The sequence below is a fragment of the Peromyscus californicus genome, unplaced genomic scaffold (genome assembly GCF_007827085.1).
Source record: "Peromyscus californicus insignis strain IS unplaced genomic scaffold, ASM782708v3 Scaffold_5__1_contigs__length_169319896, whole genome shotgun sequence".
Taxonomy (NCBI): Eukaryota; Metazoa; Chordata; class Mammalia; order Rodentia; family Cricetidae; genus Peromyscus; species Peromyscus californicus.
In genome coordinates, this window is record NW_026294573.1 from 104025042 (window position 1) to 104044787 (window position 19746).

At 46.8% G+C, this 19746-nt stretch overlaps 1 protein-coding gene across 1 annotated transcript; it reads left to right on the top strand.

The window, feature by feature from the left end:
* Positions 1 to 17701: 17701 nt before the first annotated feature.
* Positions 17702 to 19690, top strand: Msmp (microseminoprotein, prostate associated). The gene is made up of 4 exons (XM_052717226.1): positions 17702 to 17762; positions 18723 to 18860; positions 19074 to 19182; positions 19510 to 19690. The coding sequence occupies exons 1-4, from the start codon at positions 17702 to 17704 to the stop codon at positions 19688 to 19690; spliced, it is 489 nt and encodes a 162-aa protein (XP_052573186.1).
* The last annotated feature ends 56 nt before the right edge of the window (positions 19691 to 19746 follow it).

Below are 19746 nucleotides of genomic sequence, written 5' to 3' on the forward strand. Positions count from 1 at the left end.
TACCCACAAGTTCAAGGCCAGCCTGAGCTACAGAGTAAGACCTTGTCTCATAAAATAAAAAGTAGATAAACAATTAAATACGTAACTAGGATTTGTTTGTCTAATGTAAATTTTTTACAAACGATCTAGAGCAGTGATTCTCAACCTTCCTAACGCTGCGACTCTTTAACACAGTTCCTCATGGTGTGGTGACCCCAAACATTAAATCATTTTTGTTGCTACTTCATAACTGTAATGTTGCTACTGTTATAAATCATAATGTAAATATCTCTGTTTTCATAGCTCTCTGAACAGATGAAGATAGGTTTCTTCTGTATCCCAGAATCTAATCAATATTTATATGTATAATTCAGCTATCATTTGGCTTAAAAGGGCTTATTGGGAAATGTTATCATTTGTACTATTTTCTACAGAGAAAATATTTTACTGTTTAAAATAACCCTGGACTTTTAAATTATAATTATGTTCAGGCTATCGGAGTATTATTTCTCTTGCAGTTGTACATAAAATGTTTTTACATTCAAAAAAGGGACAAGTACTATAGAATTGTATTACATGAAATATATAGAATATACAAATTCATAGAGACAGAAAGATTAGATGTTATCTCAAGACAGAGAAGAAAGGAATATAGAGCAATGATTTCCTAAGTACAGAATCTCTGTTTTGTGTGATGGAAAAACCCCATAAATGGACAGTACTATCAGCACATAATATCATGAATATAATAAATCAATACAATTAATGTAATTAATGAATGTCATAAATATAATTGTTGAATGAATACTGTGAATATAATCAATGAATACCACAAATGTAATTAATATCATGAGTGTAATTAATGAATATCATGAGTGTAATTAAAAAATAGAAATTTTTTTTTAAAAATCTGTTTTCTGATGGTCTTAGGCGACCCCTGTGAAAGGGTCAGTCATCCCCAAAGGGTTCGAGACCTACAGGATGAGAACCACTGACCTAGATGAAGTCTTCTATGCGTTGGGAGATGACCGTATGTCTAAGACACTGAAATCACATTTGATAGTGCTGGTAGTCACTTCTTTCCCGGGACTCTTATCATGACTTTTCCAATAGCTCATACCCCTAGTCACCTCTCCACCCAAAGTCCAAGTGACTTCTCACTGCAGAATTCCTCTTCCTCCCCCGAAGTGTGTGGGCTTTTCCCACAAGGCTTTTTTTGTCCTTGGATTTCTACATGCTTTTGGCAGGGCTTGCTTCCCAGGTGAGTTCACCCATGGTCATGGCATCACCTGTCACCTCACACATACCTTCTGCAATGACTTGCTTGTTGGGTGTGAACAGGGTGCTACACAGATAAGGTATTTGGGGATTGCTAAATACCAATGGCGTGATGTAGCTAGTTCCTCCTGGAGGGAAGAGGAAGCCTCCTAAGACTCAGAAAATCCAGGGAACTTCCAAGGCTTACAAAATGCCTACACTTCCAAGAGTCACCAGGTCCTTCCCTGAGCTCATCGTAACAATCACTGGGAGAGGGGACTCTCAGAATGGATGAGTTGCCAGCAAGTTGTGCCAGGAGCTAAAGAGATGCAGTTTTCATAAGTCATCAAGGTAGACTTTTTGGTGATGTGGCCGCCTTCAAGTCACCTGCATGCCTGCAACTAACCCCTCACCTAGATTCCTGTAAGTGACCCCAGGAAACTCAACTCACTGGCTTACGAAACTGCTCCTGTAGGGAATCCTTCTGTCTTCGGTACCGTATCTGGAGTGCAGAAATGTTTGCTCACATAGCCCTGAAAAAGCCACACGACAATGTGATTCCCCAAAGAAAAGACCGCCTGGAGGATGTGTGGAGAAAGTGACATCAGCAGCAATAAATTTATTTCCTCCCTCTCCATAAAGCAAACCTAGTAAAAATAATATGTAAATAAGAAAGGCAGCAGAGTGTGGTTTTAAAATTCTTGGGTTAAAAGGGCTGAGGATGTGTCATACTTTTGTTTGTGGAAGAAAAAAATAAATTCAATAATTAGCCGAAGGAAGCAATAAATTAGACTTCAGAATTTTAAAACTTTGGCTCTTCAAAAGATACCATTAAAAAATAAATAAATAATTTTTTGAAAGCTGAGCAAGGTGGCTTACACCTGTAATCCCAAAACGCAGAAGGCTGAAGCAGGAGGATGGTGAGTTCTGAAGCCAGCCTCATGGGAGACTGCCTCAAAAACCAAATGGGCAGAAGAAAAGGAAGAAGGTGAGCACCAGCTGGGGGGAAGTTTTTGTTTGTTTTGTTTTTGTTGTTTCCAGACAGGATTTCTGTCTGTAACCTGGTTGCCCTGGAACTCACTCTGTAGACCAGGCTGGCCTTGAACTCAGAGATCCGCCTGCCTCTGCCTCCTGAGTGCTGGGATCAAAGGCGTGCGCCACCATAACAAGTGACCTGACTTACATTTTTATAGAGTCGTTGACCTGCATGTAAATGGAGTCACAGAGATCTAACCAGGCAGAGGCAGGCGGATCTCTGTGAGATCGAGGCCAGCCTGGTCTACAAAGCCAGTTCCAGGACAGCCAGGGCTGTCACACGAAGAAACCCTATCTTGAAAAACAAACAAACAAAAAAAGTTGGTGTGAGTAGACGTCTGGGGAGGGGTGGAAAAGGATGGCTTTGAAGGATAGTACAGAGCTGGGCACCGTGGTACCCACCTGTAGTCCCAGATATGAGAAAGGTTGAGGCAGGAGGTTGCTTGAGTTTGGGCAACATATCAAGATTCTATCACACACAAAAAAGGGGAGGCTGACATGCATGTGAGCAGAACACCAATGCATATAAAATAAAAGTAAATAAATCATTTAAAAAAAACAAAAAAAAAGAAAAGAAAAAGGAGGGGGAGGCTGGTTAAGAACGTGTATTGTTCTTACAGGGTACCCAAGTTCAGTTCCAAACACCCATATTGGGCACCTTACACTGCCTGAACTGCAGCCCTAGAGAATCTAACACCTTCCTCAGGCCTCCACAACTATCTGCACTCACATGCTCATACCCCTCACAGGTGCACACATACTAAAAAAACGAATTTTTTCAAAAGAGAGAGAGGAGGAACAGAGACGTTCTGTGTCCTTACCGGGCACTAGATGATTACAGAGGCACAGAGGCATGTTCCTCTGTCAGCTTACCACATCATACGTTAAAGTGGGTGTACTACTGGGCATGGTGGCCCGTGCCTGTAATCCCAGCACAGGAGAGGCTAAGACAGGAGGATCGCTGAGTTTTAGACTAGCCTGAGATATACAGTGAGTTCTAGTCCAGCCTGGGTGACAGGGTGAGGTTTTCTCTCAAGCCTCCCACAATCTGCTGAGTGTAAATTGTATATTGATTGGTACAGTTTTTAAAAAACAATTATTCTGAAGCAGTTAAGGAGTTATCACTTTTAGTAGGCCCGAAGAAACCAAGGCAAATGTTTGTTAGGTATTTAGAATAGGGTTAGCCTTGTTCCTTTGGCTTTCTGAAAGAGAGGTTCTCTGTTCAGGGGAGACAATAGGTTAGATGAGTTGTATTCCCTCTCATGACTTAACCTTACTTACTTATGTATTATGTATAGGGTTTCACTCTGTAGTTCAGGCTTTCCTGGAACTTACTACATAGCCCAGGCTTGCTCTGAACTCAGATCCTCATGGTTCAGCTTCCAGAGTCTGGGACCACATACTTAAGCTGTCAAATCTGTTTTTTAAAGACCAGCCCCAAGCTCTGATAAGAGTTTCAGTAAGACCTCATTCAGAAGATTAATGCTCCCAAAGTAAACACTCTCCATTATGGCAAAGCAGGACACGTTGACTGCATAACGGACTGGCTCCTGAACCTTCCCAGGGAATCATCTGGTAGATGTTACGGCGGGAGATGGACAGACACGACTCTGTCACAATCGATACAACACACGGAAGAGTGGTTTCCAGCTGGACACGCAGGTTGTTAGGACAACTGGATGGATGTGGGTTTTCTTAACCAACTAGACTGTCAGTCTCCATGACACAGGGAAGGAGAGACAAAGGTTAAACCCACTGACTACCCTACCTCCTCCCTCTCACATGTCCCTTACCTCGCTGCTCTCAACCCTCAGCACGTGTTAAAACCACACCAGAGGGGCTTTGGCTCGACAAAAATGTAAAGCAGAAAAAGACTAGGATTGCCGGGCAGTGGTGGCGCACGCCTTTAATCCCAGCACTCGGGAGGCAGAAGCAGGCGGATCTCTGTGAGTTCAAGGCCAGCCTGGGCTACAGAGCAAGATCTAGGACAGGTGCCAAAGCTACACAGAGAAACCCTGTCTCAAAAAGCCAAAAAAAAAAAAAAAAAAAAAAAAAAGACAAGGATCAAGTTGTATAGATAAGAAAGGAGGGCTGATGGGATTCTTTCTGAGTCCTCTGATGTCCTTTCTCCCCCCTCTATGTATTGACCTTGTTGGAAGAATAAAATTCTTCACTCTCTCCCTCAACTGGAACATGAGGACTCCCTAGAGTTCTTCCTTCAGTCTTTGCTTTTTTCCTTCTTTTAAAAACATCCATTATTTTTTATGTGTGTGTGGGGTGGGGGCGGGGGTTGTGTATGTAGATGCCCTTGGGTGTCGGAAGAGGGTGTTGGATCCCTTAGAAGTGGAGGTCCAGACAAATGTGGGCTGCTGGTCAGAGCTGCCAGACGTGGGTGCTGGGAATTCGGTAACAGCACACATGCTCTTCACTACCAGAGAAGGATGGCACCTAACCAAATCATGCTGGCATCTCAGCTTGCTCGTTGCTAGAAGAATCAAGGCAAACGTCCACACTGGCAAGAGCCTGGAAGGCTGCTGAGTACTCCCTGCTGACAAGCCCTCTTTTGTTGGTTCAAAGCCTGGCTCCTTAGGTCCCCCTCCCTCCGTGACAAGTTTTAGAGTAGTGACATGAATACTTTAGTGTTGGGGACATGGCTTGATGGTGGAGTGCTTGCTTGTCATGAGCAAGGCACTGGGTTCAACTTGTAGTGCTGGAAAACAAGGGCCTGAGGGCCCTGAGAGATGCTCGGCAGGTAAAGACACTTGCCACCATGCAAGCCTGGCCAAGCTCCATCCCTGGAACCCACAGAAGGGTGGAAAGAGAGAACCAACTCCACAGGCACACTGTGGCATAAATGGCACACGCCACCTCACACACAGTAACAACAATGAAAGAAACACTTCAAATTCTCCCTTCTCCTTTCCTTGTCTCTGTGTCCCCCCCACCCCCGGCCCCGCCATCTTCCCTCTCGTCAGAACTAATGTCTGTGTCCAGTTTGATGATCTCGTCCAGAGAATTTTATGTCTCATTCTTGGTTTTTTAAAAATGTACCGTGTTTGATACAAGTAGGATTATATTCTCCATGCTGCTATCCAGCTTTTTATGAGCCGTGGCATTTATTTGTTTGGGTGGAGGTTGAGACAGGGTCTTGCTGTGCAGCTCTAGCTGGCCTCTGTACTTAGATCATGCTGTCCCTGCCTGCTGAGTTCTGGGATTATAGGCGTGTGCCGGCAGACCCGGCATATTTTCTCTCGTCTTACCACCTTTGAAGAAAAACTACACATTGAGTATATGGGGCTGGGGGTGGAGGTCAGAGGTCAAGCATCATCTGACATGCATGAGGTCTGAAATTCAACCCCTAGTTAATCTCACTACTATATAGCCCATTAATGAGTCACAGTAGGATGGGTTGGGTCACTCACACTCGGCAGACGAGGAGCACGCTCACGAGTATTATTTCTCTGTTGGCAGCCTAACAGTAAACGCTAATTGTGCTAGAATTCTTTTCAGCTAATGAGAGGCTTGAATGAGACCCCAGAGGGTCTCATTTCCCTTTTCATGTTCCGATAATTTCCCTTTCCGTCCTCACTATAGACGGATGGCTCTTTTTGTTAACCTCTGTTATTATTCCTATTATTATTCATTGTATGTGTGCGTGACAGGGACCCAGTGCATGGTGCGCATGTGGAGGAGGTTGTTAAGCAGAGGAATCTCAGGTGTGGCAATGTTTCAAGAGCTGCAAAAACAGTGGGGAATAAGGACCTGAAATCCAAGCACTGAGGGGCAGAGGCAGCAGGGTGGGGGGCAGAGGCAGCAGGGTGGGGGGCAGAGGCAGCAGGGTGGGGGGCAGAGGCAGCAGGGTGGGGGGCAGAGGCAGCAGGGTGAGGGGCAGAGGCAGCAGGGTGGGGGGCAGAGGCAGCAGGGTGGGGGGCAGAGGCAGCAGGGTGGGGGGCAGAGGCAGCAGGGTGGGGGGCAGAGGCAGCAGGGTGGGGGGCAGAGGCAGCAGGGTGGGGGGCAGAGACGGCAGCAGGGTGGGGAGGCCAACCACCCTAAGAAGCTACATAGTAAAGCTGCTTCAAAACACCCCAACTCCATATGCAAACAAAGACAGCAATGGTATAAGTAATAGAGAGTAAGAGGGAGATTGGACGGCAAGGAGACAGGGTAATAGTTAATACATAGTGAGACCCTGTTTCAATAAATAAACGACAGATCAGAAGCAATGCTGTTCTAGATTACAGTGGTGGCCAGCAATCTGGGCAGAAGGTCTTGGTGAATCATAAAGTAAATTAGTAAAATGAAAGAGGAAATCTCTAATTAGAAGAGTTGAAGACTCAAGGGATACAGTTTCATGGCAGAGTACCTGACTAGCTACCATACACACAGCCCCTACAATCCTCAGCACTACCAGGGAAAAAATAATGGTGAGATTTGAAGGCCACTTGTAAAATTTATTGGCTGTATGGCCTTTGGGATAGAGTTTCCCTGTTCCAGATCTCAGTTTCTTTGTCAATAAAATTATATTACAATATCAGAGGCTTTGACTTATATTTTAACAGTTCCCCTTTTTTCTGGAAAAAAAAAAAGTCTTGAAGGAAATCTAATTTGCAAAACAAATAAGATCAGTGAGACACTAGCTTGGTTACCCAGGTTTAATCCCCAGAACGCGAAGGCAGACGCAGAGAACCGACTATATAAAGTTGTTCTTTGACCTCCACATGTACACTGTGGCTCCCACACCCACACAGGAGGCATATCAACACACAATAAAAAATAAAATAAAAGCAAGATTGTTCTGGTTGGAGCAAGGGTAAAGGCCCCAGAGTTTTGTCTCACTCCTCTCTGCCACTTCCAGGGCACTCTTGAACCTCCAGGAGGCCGGAGGAAAAGCTTCAGGAACCTCTGAAGACCTTACCAGCTCTATTATTCCATGGCTCAAGGTGTAAAGTTGGCAGAGATACCTAGAAAGAAATTATTGAGTGCTGCTTGCACTTAAATGCTTGAAAATGCTGAACTGAAGCTGGGCATGGTGATGATGCCTTTAATCCTGGCAGAGGCAGAGGCAGGCACATCTCTGAGTTTGAGGCCAGGCTGGTCTACAGAGTGGATTCCAGATGAGCCGGGGCTACATGATAAGACCCTGTGCTGTGGGATGGTCTGTATGTCAAATGTGTTGCTGATTGGTCAATAAATAAATCACTGATTGGCAGTGGCCAGGCAGGAAGTATAGGCGGGACTAACAGAGAGGAGAATTGAGAGAACAGGAAGCTGAGTGAGAGAGACACTGCCAGCCGCCATCAGGACAAAAAAGATGTAAAGTACCGGTAAGCCACAAGCCACGTGACAAGGTATAGATTAATAGAAATGGATTAATTTAAGCTGTAAGAACAGTTAGCAAGAAGCCTGCCACGGCCATACAGTTTGTAATCAATATAAGTCTCTGTGTTTACTTGGTTGGATCTGACGGCTGTGGGACTGGCAGGTGAGAGAGATTTGTCTTGACTGTGGGCCAGGCAGGAAAACTCAAGCTACAACCCTGTCTTAGCAAATAAAAATAAATTTGAATAGTTGTCATGAAGTTGTCATATAATAGAAAAAATGAATTGAGTTTTGTTAAATTTGCCTGACTCTCCTTATAACAATTTAACACCCCAAACATCTGAACCTGTGCAAATGGTAACTTCTATATAAGCCATGATCTAACCTATATACACGGCCCAGATAATACATTCCCTAATCATTTTTACTTACTCTAACCTAGCATCCTTTTTATGTATTTATGTATTTATTTATTTGTTTGTTTGTTTGTTTGTTTTTCAAGGCAGAGTTTTGCTGTGGAATGGATGGTCTGTATGTCAAATGTGTTGTTCTGATTGGTCAATAAATAAAACACTGATTGGCCAGTAGCCAGGCAGGAAGTATAGGCGGGACTAACAGAGAGGAGAACTGAGGGAACAGGAAGGCAAAGGCAGACACTGCCAGCCGCCGTCATGACAAGCAGCATGTGAAGATGCCGGTAAGCCACGAGTCATGACATGGCAAGGTGTATATTTATAGAAATGGGTTAATTTAAGATGTAAGAACTAGATAGCTGGAAGCCTGAGCCATTAGGCCAAACAGTTTAAATAATATAGTCTGTGTGTTTATTTTGTAAGTGGGCTGTCGGACTGCCGAGGCTTGGCAGGATCCGGAGAGAAAACTCTCCAGCTACAGGGTTTCTCTGTGTAGCCCTGGCTGTCCTGGATCTCACTCTGTAGACCAGGCTGGTCTTGAACTCGCAGAGATCTTCCTGCCTCTGCCTCCTGAATGCTGGGTTTAAAGGAGTGCGCCACCGCCGACCGGCTAACCTAGCATCCTTATTCAGAAGGTCTTCCTTGTCAAGCCAAAATTCCTCTCCATCGCAGTCATTAAAAAAAAAAATGCTCTTGTTCTACCTTCTGGAGCTAAAGCAAGGGAATCCAATTCATCACAGGAAGAGAGCTCTCAAGTCTGCCTTACTACCTCTTCTCCCTTGCTCCTTTTTGCCACGAATAGTCCATGAAGATGACCTTCTGTTTCATTTCAGATCTTCCAACACACACACACACACACACACACACACCACACATACCACACACACACACATACACACACACACCCCACACACATACACATACACACACACACACATACACATACCATACATACACCACACCCCCACACCCCCACACCACACACCACACACACATACCACACACACACACACACATACCATACACACACCACACACACCACACACACACCCTACACCCCCCACACACATCACACACACACACACACACACACACACACACACACACACACACACGCATACACCAGGGTCTTATTCTAGTTCAGGCTGTACTGGAACTTGCTATCTAGCCCAGGCTGGTTTTGAATGCATAGTGATCCTTCTGCTCCAACCTCCTGAGTGCTGGGATCACATTCATGAGCTACCAAACCCGGCTTCAATTCAATATTTTCAAGTATTTAAGTGCAAGTAGATTTTCACTTACTCGTGCCTTTACAAGAGCGTATGCTAGATGTGTGCTCTTGCACAAACGGCTAGCTCCGATAATGACACGTACACAGAACCCACATTTTATTATTTGACAACTATTCTTTCCAGGCTAAACAGTAGCTGCTGCTCTCGGTGTATCAAAAGTAGATAGCTAAAACTTTTGGTCCCAAGGAAATTATGAAGACATCTAGTTGTGGGGAGGGATGAAAAAAACATTCAAGACTCGAGGCTCAATGAAATAGGAATCGGTAATGTAAATAGATAGAAGCATCCTGCCGTCCAAGCTTGTGATCTAACCAGACTTCAGGGAAATACGATTCTCACCACTACGCAATCTGATTGCTATCGAGGCAATATGAAATAGCAGTGTTGGAACAAAAGCTTCATTCACTGTCCCTCACCAGACCCAATAAATCCCACGACCTCAGGAAGTCAGGGTGTGGTGTGGGCTGGGGTACCTTCTAGCTTTGGGACTATGGGACAAAGCGTGTAAGAAGCATGACTTAGTCCCTAAGAAAAAAAGCAAGCAGCACAGCCATTGGCCATGATGCCTGTGGGGGTGCTGGACCTTTATGGTTTCCTGTGCTTTGGTTGCCCTGGTAACCTGAGGCCTCCCTATTTGCGTTGGCATCAGAGGCCGAGAGCGGAAGCAGAGCTGGAGCACCAGGAAGACGTGCGGGGGGAAAAATGTGGGCAAGGTAACAGTTATGGCACAGGAGGGTCAGGCCTAGGACAGAAGAGTTACTTGATTGCCGGTGGAAGGGAGTGTCATATAAAATTCAGATCTCTGGATTTCACATCTAGCATTTCCGACTTAGCAGATCATTGAAGAGTTCAGGAGCCTACAAGTTCATCAGGCTGTCTCCTACCAAGGATGTCAAAGACACTAGGTTTTGTTTTGTCTTGTTTTAGGCAGTGTCTTACTGTGTAACCCTGACTGACCCCATACTTATGTAGCCCAGGCTGGCCTTAAACTTGAGGCAAACCTCCTGCCTCAGCCTTCCAAGCGCTGGGGTTATAGACGTGCTACCACCACTGGCCTGGAGACTATTTGAGCATTCCTCTGAAGAAATCTCTAACGTTTTCCTCTTCACTCCAGATCCTAAAGCTGAGACACACCCCAAAGCTACTCTGGTAGACTCTAAAGACAGTTCCTTGGTCTGCTTTTTAAGTTTTGCATTTTTCTTAAAAAAAAAAAAAAGATTTCTTTTTATTTCATGTGTGTGTTTGCCTGCGTGTATGTTTGTTTGTTTTTTTTTTGGTTTTTCGAGACAGGGTTTCTCTGTGTAGCTTTGCGCCTTTTCCTGGAACTCACTTGGTAGCCCAGGCTGGCCTCGAACTCACAGAGATCCGCCTGGCTCTGCCTCCCGAGTGCTGGGATTAAAGGCGTGCGCCACCACCGCCCGGCCCTTTTTTTTGTTTGTTTGTTTTTTTTTTTTGGTTGCCTGCGTGTATGTATGTGCATCATCTATGTACAGTGCTCACGGATCTGGAGTCACAGATGGCTATGAGCTGCCACATGGGTGCTGAGAACCATGTCTGGGTCCTTTGCAAGAGCAGCCAGTGTTCTTGATTGCCGAGCCATTTCTCTGGCCCCTTATTTTGCATCCAATTCTGCTATCCAGAGGCTTATCATCCCTTTGCCAGGCTTCTAAGCATAAATATGCTCCGTCCACGAGGACGCAGCAGCCGTGTCCCTACGCGGTCACCTCATGCCCCTATGCTGTCGTCACCTGGTGTCCCATCCTCCTTTCGTTCTCTTTAGTTGCTGTCCTACTCACGTCCCTTTATTGTCTCTTGTCCCCATCTCCGTTCCTATCTCTTTAATGAAATTCACAAGCAGTAGTTTCTGGGGAGTTGGAAAGATGGCTTAGTGGCTAAGAGCACTGGCTGCTCGGCTGGAGGACCCAGGTTTGATTCCCAGCACTTACCTGGCAGCTCACTACCATCTCTGACCCCAGTCCCAGGGTATCCATGCCCTCTTCTGGCCTCTGTGGGCACCAGGCACAAATGTGGTGCACAGTCATAGGCAAACCACCTATACACATACAATAAAATTTAAAACCTAATTTTAAAAAGTAGTTCTGGACTGAGAAGACAGCTGGGTGAGTAAGGTGCTTGCCACACAAGCGTGGGGACCCACATTTAGCTCTCCGGCACCCTTGTAGAAGCCAGGTGTGATGGTGTACCCCTATAGTCCCAGAACTAAGGCGACAGGGACAGGTGAATACAGCCAGTCTAGCAGAGCAAATGGTTTAGTGAGACACTCTGTCTCAAAAAGTAAGATAACTTCCTGGCATTGTGGGAAAGCAGATACAGGTAGATCTCTGTGAGTTCAAGGCCAGTCTGGTCTACAGAGAAAGTTCCGGGTTAGCCAGAACTACATTGTGAGACTGTCCCAAAACAAAACAAAACACCACAAAAACAAAACACAAAGCAAAAACAATTACAGAAACCAAGTCATGTTGTAAAAATAATTGTCATGATCACTTCGGCAGCGCATATACTGAAATTGGAATGATACAGAAATTAGCATTGCCCCAAGCAAGGATAACATATAAATTCATGAACATTAAGCTGAGCAGTGGTGACACATGCCTTTAATCCCAGCACTTGGGAGCAGAGGCAGGCCAGCCTGGTCTACATAGTGAGTTCCAGGACAGCCAGAGCTACACAGAGAAAACAAAATAAATAAATAAATAGTCTCAAAAACAAAACAAATAGATAAAAAATAATAATAATTCTCCCAAATTATTTCCAAGAGAAGAACTAAGAGAAAAATGCAGAGATGAGCAAAAAAACAGACAAGTATCACAATTCTATAGTGACAAAATCTATGTAACAGTCCAGCCGGCAGCCTCTGCCTCAGCCTCTGCCTCAGCCGGCAGCAACCTGCTCCATTCAGTAGACAACCAGGCAAACTGTTGTCAGCAGTGAGTAGAAGTATCAATCAAACAAAAGACTGGAAGCCTTCTTAGTAATCTAGTTTTAAGTCTATTTTCAGAAATAGGGGGCCAGGCAGTGGTGGTGCACACCTTTAATCCCAGCACTCAGGAGGCAGAGGCAGCCTGGTCTACAGAGTGAGTTCCAGGACAGCCAGGGATATACAGAGAAACCCTGTCTCAAAAAAACAAAACAAAACACACACACACACACACACACACACACACACACACACACACAAATAGGGGTAGGGTAGACCTGGGAGGAGTTAGGAGAGGCAGGGTGGGGGTGGGGTGATCAAAATACATTGTATGTATGTGTGAAATACTCAAAGAACTAATAAAAGTATAAGTAATTTACAAATGTAAGACAGGCAAGAGCTACAAATGGAATTTTAAGTGACCATTATTACAATCAGGTAATGCAGCAAGGTAGAAAGAGAAAGCCCATAGATGAATAGGGATGTCAGCGAGGACTAACGGCGGTTAGCCGGAGATTATTGGTGGGAGGAACTACCACGAATGTAATAACTTACAAACAAAAAATAATGTAAACTATGAAAAGAATGGCCCCAATGGTTCAGCGACAGGGTGGGGAATTTCAACGTGAACTTTCATTTTGAGACAGGAGCTCACTCTATAGCTCAGGCTGGCCTCAGACTTACGGCAATCCTCCTGCCTTAGCCTACACCATACTCAGCCTCAGTGAGTTTGAACAGACAGATCGTAGTTGCAGTCAGGGCTACAGAAGGATCTTTCATAGTCTGTCAGAATATTGGGCTGTTTGGACACAGCAATCAGACACTCTTAGAAGTGTACACCCTCATCCATGTTCCTGCCATTCACCACAGCCTTACATCCTAATTCCTGAAACTCAGCCTCCTCAGCGAAGTTTCTTCAAGTGCATATGACTCCCCTCTCATCCTTCTCCAGGCTGAATATAGAATGCCAAAAGAGGTTGTCTGTTAAACTTGTAACTATAAATTCAGCCAACGTCATCTTCCATCCCAAAAATGTGTTTTGTTTGACTGTAAGGTGATATACTAAATATATATTTACATATATTTGCTTTGGGCTGTTATTTGTGTATATGCATATTATATTATTCATTCACTTAGATACATGATGCATCTTTGTTTGGGAAGCACTTAGGATCCAGTACCAGAATTATGGAACTCTTCACACAACACTGACCATCAAGGCCAATTTAAAGTACCTGTTTTACTATAATTCTGGACACATCATGTTGAGAGGAGAATTTACAGGAAATGTGAATCTGAAAATGCTTTTTTTTTCTTTCGAGACAAGCTCTTACTAGTCTAAGCTGGCCTTGAGCTACGTAGCTGAGGCTGAACTTGAACATCTGACCACTCGGCTTACACCTCCTGAGTGTTGGATTACAGGCATGCACCAAGCCCAGATGGTGCTGGAGGAGATTGAACCAGGGCTTATGCACGCTAATCAAGCTACATCTCTAGCCACTGAGAACTTTAATAAAATAGTAATAATAATAATAACAGAAACACAAACATCATTTACTGTATCTGGAGGAAGGATTTGCAAGGAAAAGGTAACAGCTGTGGTAAAAGTAGTTTAGAAATGATCTAGAATAAAAAAGAAAACCAGGAGATAGCAGAGGAAGGAAGGCAGAAATGGAGCATGCAGAGCAAACAACCAGAGCAGAGCTTTTTAGAGGCCCAAGGACACATCAAAGAAAAACAGAGCATTTCAACAAGGGTGTTAAACATGGGAAAGAGCCAAAGAGGGCCATGGGCTTTTAAAAAAGGGGGCACGAAGAAGTAGCGGTGTATGTTGGCAGAAAGAAATGAAGAGATGAGAGGAAGGAGAAAATTTATAGCAGAGGAAGTTGGTGTGGAGTTTTCCTCTCAAGATGTCCAGCAGAGCAAGAAGAAATAAAAGCCCGGACCACTGGGAAGGAGGCACGGCCGGGGCTGGAACACCATGAGACAGAGGAGCAGGGTCCAAAGCAGGACATTTTCTTCTTTTCATTAACTGACCCAGATTTTCTTGTTTAGGACCAAACACAACTGCAGAGTTTAATGCTCTTTAAATTACAAAGACCCTAACCCTTGCGATTGCCTTTGGGGCAAGATAGCACACATTATAACGATCAAGATAGACTGTGTCTGTTTCCGAGACAGCACAAACAAATCCATTTTAGAAGTCACCGTAAGTGGCTGTGCTGTAGACCCACGACTGTGAGTTAGACAGCTGTCTTCCTCTTGTGGGCCACACAGCAAACACAGCAACTTAGGGCTGCCTACCAGTCCACACTAGACAGTCAGTAACCCAGCACACGCGGCGGGACTGTGACCCGCTTTTCTTTGCCTACTGGAATCCGATGCCCATCCCAAGGAATCTTTTACTTAGGTCAGAATGCACAGGACAGGCTAAAGGGCTGTGGAGGAAAAGTTAAGGTTATAAATAAAGACAATTAACTAAAGGAAAGGGAAGCAGAAGTGTGTTGCTGATAAGAACCAAGACGGATATGCAGAATTCAGCGCAGTCCAAAAGCCCCGAGGAGCTCCAGATCAGAAAGAAAAACACTCAACATCATACAGCCCATCTCTCTCTCCCTCTCCCTCTCTCTCCCTCTCCCTCTCCCTCTCTCTCCCTCTCCCTCTCTCTCTGTTCTGGAATTTACCAGCTCAAGATGATCTTCCCACCCCAGCCTTCCCATCCCAAGAGCACAGGCAGGAGCTACCAGGTTCGGCCATATGATCAACTAATCTTTTAAAATGTTTTAAGGCTTACTCGTGTGTGTGTTTTCCATCCATGGGCATGCTGGGTGCCCAAAATCAGAAAAGGCTGTCAGATGCCCTGGTACTGGGATTATGAATGGTTGTGAACAACCATGTGAGTGCTGGGAATCAAACCCAGGTCTTCAAGTATAAATGCTCTTAAACCCCAAACCATCTCTCCAGCCCCCATAAAACTAATCTTAATGACTTAAGTTTTGGTATTAAGTCAAACACATAACATTGGTTTTCAACTTTTATCCAAGATTTTATTTTAAAATTCAGTAAGAGTAAATTGTTTTTTAAGGTAGGGTCTCACTCTGTAGCCCAAGTTGGCCTCGTGCTAGTGGCAACCCAGTTTTCTCGGCACAGGGCTGGTTATATGGAAACAACCCTAACGGTCTTGCTTTGGGGGCCTGGGATGGGTTACTGAACGGCAAGCTGGTTACTACAGTAGACAGATTACTTCGTTTTCACACCATCCACACCTTTGCTGTGCCGGCCTACATGGTGTTCCAGGGTACCTGAGAAATCCAAACATAATTTCTCCACCACGGAAAGCCTTTTCAGAGCCAGGAACTACTGCAAAGATCCAGATACTCGAACTCTCCATCTCCCTGAAGGCTCTCCTTCACACAGGCCTCTGGACACACACCTCTGGCCCATCACACCTTACCTGCTGGGATGGTGGATGCTTTGCTCTCAGAAGCCTAACCCAGCCTGAGCCTCACCATCTGCCTCCTGGTTTTTCTGGATCCTCCTCTCTCTAGGAAGACCTTTCCTCCGTCCCTCCCCCCAAGTTTCCCAGGGCCTCTACCTTGCCTGGCTGCCTCTATGCAGAAACAAACTGAATTTAGGGGCTTTGCATTTTGCACTGTGGTGCCAGCTGTGCAGAAAGCCCCTTCCGTGATTTCTTTGGGCTCCTTTAAGACCCTCCCTCCCCCGGGCTCCAGACCTCCAATCTCCCAGAGGCATCATCTTCAAAGGCCATGCTCTGTCCCATCTGGGCAAGGCGGGCAGCAGCGTGGGGTGACTCAGCCCCGGAATGTGCTCACTTCCCCACTCTGCACACCTGCCTGCACGGCTGGAACACAGCCCGGCCCCCTCCAGCCGATGTTTTCCTTTCCCTGCACAGGTGGCCGGTGCCAACCCCTATCCCGACTCCCGCCCTGCCCCTTGCCCCAAAAGCTGCTCTCCCGAGACTCAGTGGGCTGCGCTTTAACCACCGATACCCCTACATAGCCACAGCAGTGCCCAGGCCACCCCCTACACATCCACAGCAGTGCCCAGGCCACCCCCTACACATCCACAGCAGTGCCCAGGCCACCCCCTACACATCCACAGCAGTGCCCAGGCCACCCCCCTACACATCCACAGCAGTACCCAGGCCATCAACCAGTTCTACATTGCCCTGCAACGTCAGAAAGTAATCCTGCTCAGCCCCAGGCTCCTTCCAGAAGTTCCCAAGGCTACATGCCTGCTTCATCTGCATTCCAGGAGGCTAATTCTCACTTCAAAGTTTGCTGTGGGTCATACACCAGTGCCCACCAGGTCCCACTTCTGGACCCCCACCGCCTCCAGGATCTCTAGCTTCCCACTCCCTTCCGCTTCTAGACAGTAGTTACTGAGAAAACAGTCTGCATTAGCCTTCAGGTGGGTGCCCCACGAAGCAGTGGTAGAGCTACCTGATGACCAGACTTCTAAGCCCTATGTTTCATGCCTTTTAATCCCTTCTCCAACCAAGACAGCAGGGAGTCAAGGCCATGCCCCCTACACAGGAGCTAACCTGGCTACATCCTGCTAAGTTTTCCTTTGCTTTTGTCTTGACACCCCTCTGAAAGGGAATCTTGTTCTTTCACTCAATTTGGGGGGGTGGGGGTGCTTGGGGTGGAACCCAGGACATTGAGACGGTACAAGCACTCTATCAATGCACCACATCCCCAGCCAAAGCAAAGGGTATCTTGGAGGAAGACGGCTAAGGAATCAGAGGTGACAGTGACTGCTGAATAAGAAATGGCAGGCAGGGTGGCTTCTGAAAAAGCCCACCAGAAGTAAGTCCTATGTGCTGTATTAGGTGATGGAGTAAAGCTTGGAGTGAATGAGACTACAGACTTGAATGAAAACCAGAGCAAACGTCTGTGAGCAGGAGCAGGAGAGTTGGAACAACACTGGGCCTTTGAAATGTGGGAAAGTGAAGTAAAAGAAGTCCAGTTGGAGCAGGGCCTTAGTAACAAACTATTATCACAAGTGCTCCCAAAGGAGATTTGCGATCCACATGACGGGGGGAAAAAAGGGTCAGGATCAAATAAGAAAAAACAGAGTCCTAAAGCTAGTGGAAGGGAGGGAGGGTAAGACGAACCCTCTTCCCAAGGTACTGAGGTGGGGAAGGCAGCTTAATCAGCAGCATGACCTTTCATGTCCCTTCATCTGAGGGACGTCAGATGTCATGACTGAAACCATGTGGCTCCCAGGGCCACATTTGCTTTGGAAGGAGGCAGTAGGGTACCTGGGAGCTTAAATGTGGAAGGCAGACGTTGGCCTGGAGAGTGCAGTCCACAGTAGAGCTGCTTACTGGCTCACAGAGGAAAGAACACCAGCATTTTGCCTGAGCTTTAGCCTCAGTAAGTGGCTATTTTCTGAGGGCCATGGGCCAAAGACGGTGCTAAGGACATCGCACATGCCATCTCATGATGAGCCCACGAGCTGGCGTTTCCACTCTCAATGTACAGGTGAAGAAACGGGAGTACAGAGGTGAAGTGACTTGTGTGAGGCAGACGGCCAGTAAGAGTCGCCACCTGAATCCCACCAGTCCACCTACAGCCTTCCAGAGCCCGCAAAACTCAAAGAATGCCAAAGACTGAAGTCCACGAGGCCTTGTTCTGCCACCAGGAAAGAGGGGACACCTCTGTGGAAATGGGACGATTCCTATTACAGTACTCAGAAGAGATGCTGCTCTTTGAGGTAGGGCATTGCTAGGCATGGGGCAATCTGGCATCTGCTGCCCATTTGGGGTAAAAAACAATGGAAAGTTTATCTTTGGGGTGCCCACGGATGAACCCCTCTCCCACAATGCTGAGGGTGGCCATTTCTCAGATGCATCAGGGATACCCTGCCCCGGAACTGAAGGAAACATGCTCTCCACACAGATGCCCGCTGGCTCTCCTGGAGTCTCTGGCAGTTGCACCCTGCCGCAGCGCCTTGGTTTGGCTGGAGCACAGGATTAGCCATCCCCAGGAAATGCCTCCCTCCGGTCCAGGCAGGGATCCCAGCACACACACCCCTGGTGGTGGAGGGAGGGTTGATGGAATGCTTCCTCTCGGCAGGTCAAGATCTGGGGACCACCTGGGGCCTTCAACCCTCCCCCTCCTGGCTGGGGTAGTGCCCAGTCCAGTGCCCCTTCCATGGCCACCTCCCTCCTCCTAGCTGTGTGGGGGCATGAATCAGCTCTCACAGCTTGTTAAAAGCTGGACCTCTTGTTTTCATGCCCTCACCTCAGGAAACGGAGTTACAGCCTGTCCAGTTCTACTCAGCAGGGGGCCAGGGTCCTCACTTTATAAACATCACCAGCCTGTAAGAGCAGAGGGCACTGCCATGGTATGAGACAGGAGCCCAAGGAGAGAGAAACCCTAGAGTCAAGGAGCAAGGCAAGGAAAGCAAGGGGATCCGGCCAGAGGAATCTGAACACAAGCCAAGAAGGGTCTGAGAGCTGAGCTGCAGGAACGGCACTAAGGATGCTCTGGGCTGGACAGGGCAAGGGGATCCTGGGAGGCTGGAGGATCATCGGCTTGGTGGTGTCTCTGCTCCTGCAGCACCCGGGAGTTAACAGCAAGTGTTACTTCCAAGCTCAAGGTAAGGTGGACTGATGCTTAGGGGGAAGACGGGGGTGGTGAGCGCGGCTCAGAGGTGACCCTGTGTTCGAATATTCAGTCCTTCGATCTGTGAAACAGGAAGGGCTACAGAGAGGGCTAGTATGCATGGCTTCTCTCCTACCCCAGACCAGAAGGGACTGCGGCCAACACTCCCAGTTTTCACCTACTAACAGAACAATTCATTCTTCCCTAGCCCCCTGCCACTATGATGGGAAATATTTCACTCTGGGTGAATCCTGGCTCCGCAAGGACTGCTTCCATTGTACCTGTCTGCATCCTGTTGGTGTGGGCTGCTGTGACACGTAAGTGACCAAGAGTGGCCAGAGGGAATGCCACTGATGTGACTGAGGGATGGCCAGGGAGTAACTAGATTTCTGTGAGGCAAGAACAAACAGAAGAGCAGCATGCAACCGCAGATGTGAAGGCACTGACGAGAAAGGGAGTCGAGGTAGATCTGGAGGGACACACTCCTGCTTGGAAAACTACGAAGTCCTTCTATGGGACTAGAGAGCTAAGCGAGGGAGTCTGGGGGACACTAAAGGGGACTCTCAGAGGGTGGCTGAGAGGGAAGGGCATGCCATGAAGGTGGCTTTTCACTGTACTGACTCTCCTACTCTTTGGTTCCCTAGGTCTCAGCATCCCATTGACTTCCCCGCTGAGTGTGAAGTACGCCAGGAGGCAGGAACCTGTCAGTTCTCTCTGGTGCAAAAATCTGACCCTCGGCTGCCCTGCAAAGGGGGGGGACCCGACCTAGAATGGGGCTCAGCTAACACCCCTGTTCCTGGGGCTCCTGCTCCCCACTCCAGCTAAAGGATCACCCATCTGCTGACTGCTCACTGCTGCTGCCACTTCCAGGGAAACCACTA

What these genes read in the sequence shown, in the direction of transcription:
- Msmp (XM_052717226.1), top strand. Translation starts at nt 17,702, where the DNA reads ATGAGCCCACGAGCTGGCGTTTCCACTCTCAATGTACAGGTGAAGAAA. An exon ending in GAAGAAACGGGAGTACAGAG is followed by an intron (nt 17,763 to 18,722) that starts GTGAAGTGACTT and finishes CTGAGAGCTGAG; the next exon opens with CTGCAGGAACGGCACTAAGG. An exon ending in GGTGTGGGCTGCTGTGACAC is followed by an intron (nt 19,183 to 19,509) that starts GTAAGTGACCAA and finishes TTGGTTCCCTAG; the next exon opens with GTCTCAGCATCCCATTGACT.